This window comes from Elgaria multicarinata, chromosome 13, assembly GCF_023053635.1.
Source record: "Elgaria multicarinata webbii isolate HBS135686 ecotype San Diego chromosome 13, rElgMul1.1.pri, whole genome shotgun sequence".
NCBI classification, from domain to species: domain Eukaryota; kingdom Metazoa; phylum Chordata; class Lepidosauria; order Squamata; family Anguidae; genus Elgaria; species Elgaria multicarinata.
Genome location: NC_086183.1, coordinates 11,229,197 through 11,237,958, shown reverse-complemented (window position 1 = coordinate 11,237,958; position 8,762 = coordinate 11,229,197). Strand labels below are relative to the sequence as shown.

The following is an 8,762-nucleotide window of genomic DNA, read 5'->3' as shown; positions in this document are numbered from 1 at the left end:
CGTCAACTCGTGTTTTTCACAGACCTGTATCTCGATATTTTAGCGGCCATAAGCCGGATGTACCAGGACACGCATTTACTGTCGTGTGTATGCGAGTGTGGTGGGGACTCGTTAACGCTGACCTCCACTGCTCGCTCCTGGAAAGATCCTGGCTTTGTCCACGTGCGTCCACGACAGACACGTTCAACCTTCCCTCCCTCCATCATACACGGGTATGCAAAAGCCCGCAGTGTGCGTTTCAAAACACTCGGGGCCCATGCTTCCAATGAAAAAGCAACGTGGGAAGGGACCCCAGATGCGTGTACAAATAAAGGAATTTTCCGTTTCTTCCGAAAGGGTATCTTACAGCACCTGGGTCCCAAAGAAAAGCGGGGTGGTGGGGGCGGGGGGGGGGAAGAGAAGAGATAAATGTGCTGGTGGAAAGATGCACGTGAGAATGAGCGCCTCTCTCGCTCTGCGTGTTATGTGTATTCTTGGCTTTCCAAGCCGAAGTGCCTGCCCCTTTAAAGACTTCAGCCTTGCTCCAGGGGAATAGCTGGCTGGTATTGTCCAGTTTGAACTGAGCACCGGAAATGGAGGGGCGATTTGCCCTCCCGGGTTCGCAGTGGTCACTCAGCCATTGTCCTCGGCCAGCCGTGAAATCTCCCCCCCAATCGCCTAAAAAGGGGGGGAGGGGAAAAAGAGGGGAGGGATGGAGAAACGGAGCCCCCCTCCTCTCCCTCCCTCCGCTCCAACAAGATGAGAGGGATCTCAGAAGCAGGCCTGACCTCTCTGCCTGGGCTCCGGCCCTCCCGATTCGCAGACTTCAAGATGGGGACCTGGAGGAGGAGGAGGAGGAGGAAGAAAACCTAGAGCCTCCCCTCCCCTCCCCTCCCGGGTAGTCAAATGGGGCATTTCCGCTCAAAATATGTAATGACAACTATAAGCGACTTTGGGGTGCGGGGGTGGTGGTGGTGGAGAAGGAAGACTGCAGGCAGCTCCAAGACGAGTCCAGGTGGGTCAAAGGAAAGTCCCCCCTTCCTCAATTAGGGATAGGAAGGGGGAAAACCAAAATCGTTTCAGATAAGAGGAGGAGGAGGTGATGATGGTTTCAACACCCCCCCCTTCTCAATCTCCCTTTCTCCTCATCTGCACGCACACATTTCCAGGGGGTTGCCCCCCTCCCCACCCATCCATCAACACTTTTGGTTTATTGATCGCCTCTCGCGTTTTATCTGATTGCCTTTTAAGCAGTCACCAGGCACCGCCCCCCCCCCTTAAAATCAATCAGCCCTCCTGTTCGCAGTGCGGCGGGGGGATATATACATCAGGATGCCTCTAGAAGTGTTGTGTCTCTGGGATGGATCCAGATTTAGTCATACTTGAAGAGTAGGCCGACTGAAATCCATGGCACTGGAAAGGCAGTCGTGGCTAGCTTAAGTGCCATGGCTTTGAGTGGGTCTGCTCGAAGTAGGACGGAATGTGGACCCAGCCCGCCCTGTGTAAACGAGCAAGAAAGGGCACTGTGTGCCCTCGAGATGTGGGTGTAATTCCCAGGAATTTACACGCGTTGTGTATTGGCTGTGGTTTGCTTGGAGACTCAGGATAGGGGAATCTCAAATCGTCACAACTTGGTGTGGGTATTTAAAAACCAAATAGCTTCATGAACGCAATCCTAACTTGTTCGCCCCAGAAGTATCTCATTAAAAAAGAGATTCTGAATATTTTGCTGTACTGTTTCGAAGGTTTTTGTTTTGTTTTGTTTTTCAGATTAACAGCGGAGTGGCTACAGACACATCTCTATTCTATATTACTTTACTACTCGACCTTTTAATTTTTTAAAAAAGCACTTCCTTGTTAAAGAGGAATATAGGTGTCATCGTAACTTAAAAGGGCAAGTAAAAAAGAATGGTCATTTTAGCCCAGTAAACAGCCATTCGATCCAGTCTTGTAGAACTGTGCGTGTGTGATGACTTAAAATGATTAAAAATATATATTACTTTGTATCTCTCGGGGGGCGGGGAGAAAGATGGACTGGTTCCCCACCACCATCTCGCTGGTTTCGTTGGAGGTTCCTTTTCTCAAAATATCCGACTTTCCCGTTTTTGGTTGCGGAGGCATTATTACTGCCATCATATTCACCATTATTTCTTAAATTTTTTTTAAAGTACATCTTTAGAGGGTAAGGAGTGTTTAAATTTGTAATCAGAAAAAAAACAAAATCTAACTTAGGGAAATCCTTTTTCTTTCCTCGATGATCGCCTGGGAATTCAACTTCTCAAAATAACGTTCAATTAAACACACACACACAATAACACAGATTTGCTGGGAATTCATCTTTTGTTTATATGTCTCCTTAAAGTGTGCGTGTGTGTGGAATCATTGAAAAAGTCATTAAATTATATTAATGGAGAATGTGTTTGCACCCGCCTAAAGCCACACACACATCAAAAAACCAACCCACACACAACCCCCTCCCCCCCCTTCTGCAAACACAGAGTTTTCTGCTTTTACGATAAAAGTGTGATTGGGATAAATTGGTAACAATCTGATCTCACCAAATTTAGGGGAGGGGGAGGGGAAAGATAAACGGCGCCTAAATTCCGATTTGGAGAGGCGATTTCTGTCTTTAAACGCCACTTATTGACTGGAGATGGTGGCGAAGGTGAAAGATACACCAACGCGCGCCTTCCCATCTTCCTCCATTCCCAGTGCCGGCCAAAGGGAGACCCCCAATAGAACTGAGAAGGGGTCGAGGGAAGAAAGAGGCTTAACATGCCAAAATGGAATGAGGAGGAAAAGGGAGGGGGAAGGAGGAAAAGGGAGGGGGGAGAGCTCTCCTTTTAAACAGGTCACTTAGAGTCAAGCTGGTCTTGTCAGAGGCTTACGAGGCAGGCGGTCATTGGAGGGGGGTCAGTCAGAGAAGCTAATGGGAGCCTGGGGGTGGCAGAAAGAAGTCAAGATGGGAGGGGGAGGTCATGGTTCCCCCCCCCCCGGGCAGGTAATCTTCCCCCTCCACCGATGAAGTTGTGTGCGCACAAACACACACACACACTCAATCAGCGTCTCCTCTTTTTGGAATGAATAATTAGGATGAGCAAGGAGCGGGGGGTGCAATTGAGCGTCACATGGGAAAGGGTTGCGTGCGTGTGTAAATTTGCACGGGAGTGTAAATGAAGGGGCCGCGTGAAACTGAACGTGGCCCAACAGACCCCAGATTCCTTTCGGGTTAAAGAGATCTCTCCTTTTCATTCCATACACACACACACCCTCTGTACTCCAAATCCAACAAGATGAATCAAGCGTGGGGAAAAAAAAGATTGTGGGTGTTCGTAAGGCGACTGTCAACGAGGTCCGGGTGAAACCGAATAAGGGCCAAACAGATCCCAGATGAAACCGAATAGGGGCCAAACAGATCCCAGCTGCCCTTAGGGTTAAAGTGATCGTCCATCTCGCCCCGCCCCCACCTCACCAGGCCCTCCAAATCTAACAAGATGAATCAAGTGTGAAAGGGAAAGGTGTGTTTGTGAGAGAGAGACTTTAAAAGGACTGACACTGACCAGGATGTCCCCCATAGCTTGTAGAACGCAGAAGGTTACATTTTTTGTCTCCTGGGAAGGAAGGGGCTTAGATTGCATGTGTGTGTTGGGTTGAGGAGGAGGGGGCGGCGGGAGAGGAGGCAAAAGAAGGGGGAGGGGTAAGCCAGCAAGGTTTGGCGTTGGGGGAATTCTATTGTCTCTTAGAAATTTGGGAAGTCTTAGAAGGCGGCTGGGCCCTCCCACGGCTATTGTTGCAGTGAAGATGTAGCAAACCTTTCTCTCTCCTTTCCTCCTCTTGTTTTGAATCTCTTCTCTCTCTCCCCCCCCCCCCACAGTCATCCTCCCCCTTCCTTCTTTTTTGGGGGCTGGTGAGCTGCTGTGACACCCTCTCCAAGACTGGCAGGCAGAGAGGAGGAGGAGGAGGAGGCGAAAAGGCTGCTTCTACCCGAGTCCACCATTTCCACCAGGGGTGCAGAATGGGGTCGGTTTCTAACCAGCAATTTGCAGGTTAAGTGAAATTTTCATACCCAATTCTTCTTTAAATATTAATAGGAATAATAATAACAACCAGGCACTTCCTTATGTTTTTCTTTCTCTTTTCCCCTTCCTAGTCCATCCTTGTTTTGAAACAGAGTTGTGTGTTATGAAGTTATTTCGAATTTATCAATAGTTACAGCGATTTTTTTTTAAAAAAAAAACCATTTAAAAAAAGTGGAAGGCAGGACTTTTATTTCTGTTTCGATTCCTTCATGTTCTGTTTCATTCCTTTTTTAGGGAGGGGGCGGTGCAGCCACTTTTTTGGGTCCACCATGTGCTTTTTCTTTTAGGAATTGGGGGCAGTGGAGTTTAGGAAAGTTTTTGATGCTTCTGGCAGCTGGAGATTTATTTGTGATTCTTGCTTCTTTTTTTAAAGAGAGGTTTTTTTAAAAAAAGTCGGAAAAGCAGTGTGTATGTTTCCAAAGGGTTACGACAGAGGTGCCCTGTCCTTTCTGGAGAGTGATTGTGTTTAAATTATCCTTTCTCTCTAGATTTATACTCTCACTCCTCCAAATCTGTAGATGGTTTAAAATGGAGCAGAGGCGTCTCATCCCCTCCCACTCAACCCCCTCCCGTTTTATTTGTCCACCCTCTAAAAATGCTGTGTGGGGTCGCCCCCACCCCAATGATGTCGCTTTCAAACGGAAAACCCACCAATTTATTCGATGGTGGGTGGGAGGGAGACTTTCCGGTATTTTATCTCCCCCCCCCACTCCGTGATCTGGATTTTGGCTGGGGAATCCCCCCCATCCTCTTTCTCCCCCCCCCCCCCAATCAACAAGCCCAGGCCAGAGGCTCTGGATGGCTTCTTGCCGAGTCACTTGCGCCGGTCCGCCGTGCGCTCGGCGGGGCTGGAAGTCCCAGCTGCTGTCCGGGCAATCGCGAGACGGCGGTGGCGTTTCCCGCTGGGAGGTGGTGGGTTGGCCGGGAGGTAAGCTAGGTCCGCTCGCGCGCGGAGGTGGGTGGTGGGTGGGTGGGGGCGTCCTGGGTGGCCCCAGCAGGCCGAGCTCCCCGCGCCCCGCCCGGCTCCCGCTCGCCGGCCCTAGGGAGGGGGTGGGGGCTGCCTGGCCTCGGCTGATGGTCGCATGTATGTCCCTAGGTGGCTGCGCCAAGGCGGGCGAAGAAGAGCCCACGGGCGACTCGCCCAGGCCGGACGAGGAGAACCAGCCGCTCTTGCATGGCGCCGGGATCTGTAAATGGTTCAACGTGCGGATGGGCTTCGGGTTCCTCTCCATGACCAGCAAAGAAGGCGTCGCCCTCGACTCCCCCGTGGATGTGTTCGTGCATCAGGTGAGGGCGAGCGGGAGACAGAGAGAAAGGCGGGCTGGGCTGGGGGAACGAGCTGTCTTGGGCGGCCCCGGAGGGGCCAAACGCGGGGCGAGCCGGCTTGGGGCCTAAGGCGCAATCCGGCGTGGGCCTTCGGAGTCGGACGCAGCCTGGCAGGCAGTTTGGGGCGCGCGCAAAGTTTGGTTGCTGGTGACGGGCGGCCCAAGGCCTCGTGGGCCGGGCGGGGAGGGCGAGGTCTTTCGCAAATGCCGGGTAGCCCCGGGGATCCTTCCCCACTCCTTACGCACGCGGGGAGTGAGGAGATCTCGCTGCGCCGCCGCCCCCCCCCCCGCCTCCTAACTGGGCTCTCGGTGCCTGTTTGACCCGATTTCCATACGCGCTCGCTGCTGTTGCGTGGGGCATTTTTTGGGAGGGTTTTTTTTCTAACCCCCCCCCCCCCCCCCATCCCTGCGTCTTCAGGCCTCTCGCCTTTCCTTGAGGCCCGGAGGGGCCAGTTCCTGCGTTTCTTTTCTTTGCGTGATCTGCAGAGTTCAAGAATTGGGTTGCTGTAAAGTGATCTCGGATTGATTTCAATTCCCCCCTCCCCTTTTTCGAAATGGGTCGCTGGGGAGTTTGCCTCTAAATGGGGAAGTGGTGGCGTGTGGGGGGAACGGGAAGAAAAGGAGAATCGCTGGGTTAACCAGGCTGTCGTAGGGTCGTGGTGGCTTAAAAATCGCGGGGGGGGGGGAAGGCCCATCCAAAACGCTGGAGGGGAAGAGGCAGCTGTAAAAGATGCTGGAGATGCAGGCCTCCACGTGGAGCGGCAAAGTTTGAAAACTCCCCTCTCTCCCAAATGAAAAAGGCCCTGCCTTGTCTTCCTTTGATTTCCATGGTGGAAGGGAGGCAGGCAAACAATGTTGCAGTACTGAATCCGGATGGGGCCGAACTTGGAAGTCTCATATTCCAAACGAAAATCTAGGTTTGTTAACCCCTCTTACATGGCAGAAGTAGGCAGACCTCGGCCTTGTGGGATCTGCTTTCCCCTCCTCTAGAACCCAGAGATCCACCAACTGGAGCCTGGTGTGAAAGCCATATGCTTAGAATTTGAACTCTGAGCCCACGTTTTTGTTTGTAGTGCTGCCCTTCAACACACAAATCCGCTCGGGGTTCCCCCAAGCTTTCTTTGTCTTAGAAGTATAATTTACAAGGGGTGTATGTGTGTCGGTTCATTACTATTTTTGCTAAATCATTAGTAATCAGTAATACTTGCAGAGCTACTACAACTCACCCAGAGATCTATCCGTGGCTTCAGGGTTGCCTTCTACCAACCCCTGTTGATACATTACATTGCCTCTACTTTAAACAACTACTCGAAATGGGCATGTATTAAGATGGGTTCTTGCAACCATGCCTAAAAGTAATCATGATGTATATACAGTGGGGGGGGGGGAAGGTAGATTGGGATCTGCTGGTAGATCTCTGAGCAATTCGCAGTAGATCAAGGGATTTCTGACTCCCAATGGTTGAGTAACAGTGACAACAAAAAGCCTTTACCCATACAAAATTAGGTTGCTGAAATCAAGAAACCTTGTGTGTGTGTGTGTGTGTGTGTGTGAGAACAGGAGTAGGTGTGTGTTTGTGTACGCACACAAGGACTGGTGGGCAAGCTCCAGTTCTGGTACTGAAAATAATCTGCCAGACTAGGCATGTTGCTTCTCAATTTTATGGCCGCCTTCCTGAGCCACTTTTTTTGCACCTGGCTTCTCAGGGTTCTAGTGGAAAACAGCGCTGATCCTGCAAGCCTAAAGCACATCTTCATGCCATTTTATTGACCCCCCAAGCCTTTTGCTAAGAAAGTCTTGCAAATGGGGTTTTGTCTCAATTTGGAGTCCAGCTTCACATCACATTCCCCTTCCTCATTTGTGATCAGCTTCTTGAGACTCCCCCAATGTTTCTTGCAGCTGTTCTAATTCACTATTGAGGAATAATTGCTCTACAGAGGCAAATGTTGACATTTTGATCTAACAACAGCAAGAACCCTATGACAAGATTATGGCACTTTTGTGGGTAGACGCTTCGTTGTTGTTATTTGTGGTTGTTACCTAGGCTGTAGTGTGAACAAGATAGGGCTTTGATTTGATCCTCCTTGGCTCTTCTTACGTTCTTAATATGGTTGGATTCAATTCTTAAGGTGGGGAGCTAGAGAGGTTTATAAAATTGTGAATGGGGAGACAGGGAAATAGATTAGCTGTATGTTCAGGACTTCACAGAATGAAATTATGGGATTGAGTTCCTTGCCATGGGACGTGGTGATGGCACTAGCTCAGATGGCTTTTAAGGATTAGGGAAATTCTTGGAGGACAGGGCTATAAATGGCTATTAGCTATCAGTGTTAAATGGAACAATGTATCTCTGAATACTAGGTCCTGACCAGAACAAACAATATTTATTTGTAATTATTTCTTTATTGTTACATTTATATCCCACACTTCCTCCTAGGAGCCCAAGGGGTTGCGCATGATTTTCCTCCTCTCCATTATATCCTCACAACAACCCTGTGATGTAGGCTTGGCTGAGAGTCAATGACTGGCCAATGAGCTTCATGGCAGAGTGGGGTTTAGAACCCAGCTCTTTCCAGTCCTAGTCCAACACTAACCACTACACCACACTGGCTAACCCTAGGAGATGCCACCATCCTACTCTGCTTATGAGCTCCTTCAGAAGCCTGGCCAGAGTTAGAAACAGACTGCTAGATTAGGCCCAGCAAGGCATTTTTTTTAATGTTTATACATTTTGAGTGGTGGATGATGGTTCAATAGGCATGAAGATAGAACCTCATTTCGATTAACAGCATGTTTCATGTTTTCATTTGGTCCTTGTATCCAGTGTAACACATAATAGCTAATCTCCAACTTTGCTGCTATAAAAACAACCATTTTTCTCTTGACTTCTGCTCTCTAGCTAAGCAACCTGTGCATTTCACTTAGAGCTGTAAATGGATCCCTGTTACTGCTGGATCTTATACTTTCAAAAATGAGGGATCAGCCATGATTTGTTTCTTTGTCCTGGCTGCCCTAGGTGTGACCTAAAATCTCCATAGCATCTAGTACAGCCTAGTCCAATACAGGCTGCAATCATATATGCATTTACCTGGGAGTCAACCTCATTGAATATGGTGGGACTGACTTCTGAGAAAGCAGGCATGGGGTTGTGCTGTAAATCTGTGGTCTTACACATCATCTTGACTCAGTGCAGACTTTGTGGCTTCCAGATCAAGCCAACTTTCTCCAGTTTTTATCCAGCCTGATAAAGAATTCTGTAGAGGCCCAAAGCTTGCTCAGAAGTATTTTGTGACATTTTGGTTTTGGCTCTAATAAAGGTATTGCCTTCCTGTGAATTTTTTATTCCCCCCGCCTTCTAATGGATTAAGATAGCTTCTTA

General features: G+C 49.4%; 1 protein-coding gene across 1 annotated transcript in view; it reads left to right on the top strand.

The window, feature by feature from the left end:
* The first annotated feature begins 3,994 nt into the window (after positions 1-3,994).
* LIN28A (lin-28 homolog A) overlaps positions 3,995-8,762 on the top strand; it is a 50,460-nt gene continuing 45,692 nt past the window's right edge. Inside the window, exons 1-2 of the mRNA XM_063140067.1 lie at positions 3,995-4,025; positions 5,155-5,345. Of these exons, the coding sequence (XP_062996137.1) occupies positions 3,995-4,025; positions 5,155-5,345 (222 nt within the window). The remainder of the gene's footprint in view (positions 4,026-5,154; positions 5,346-8,762) is intronic.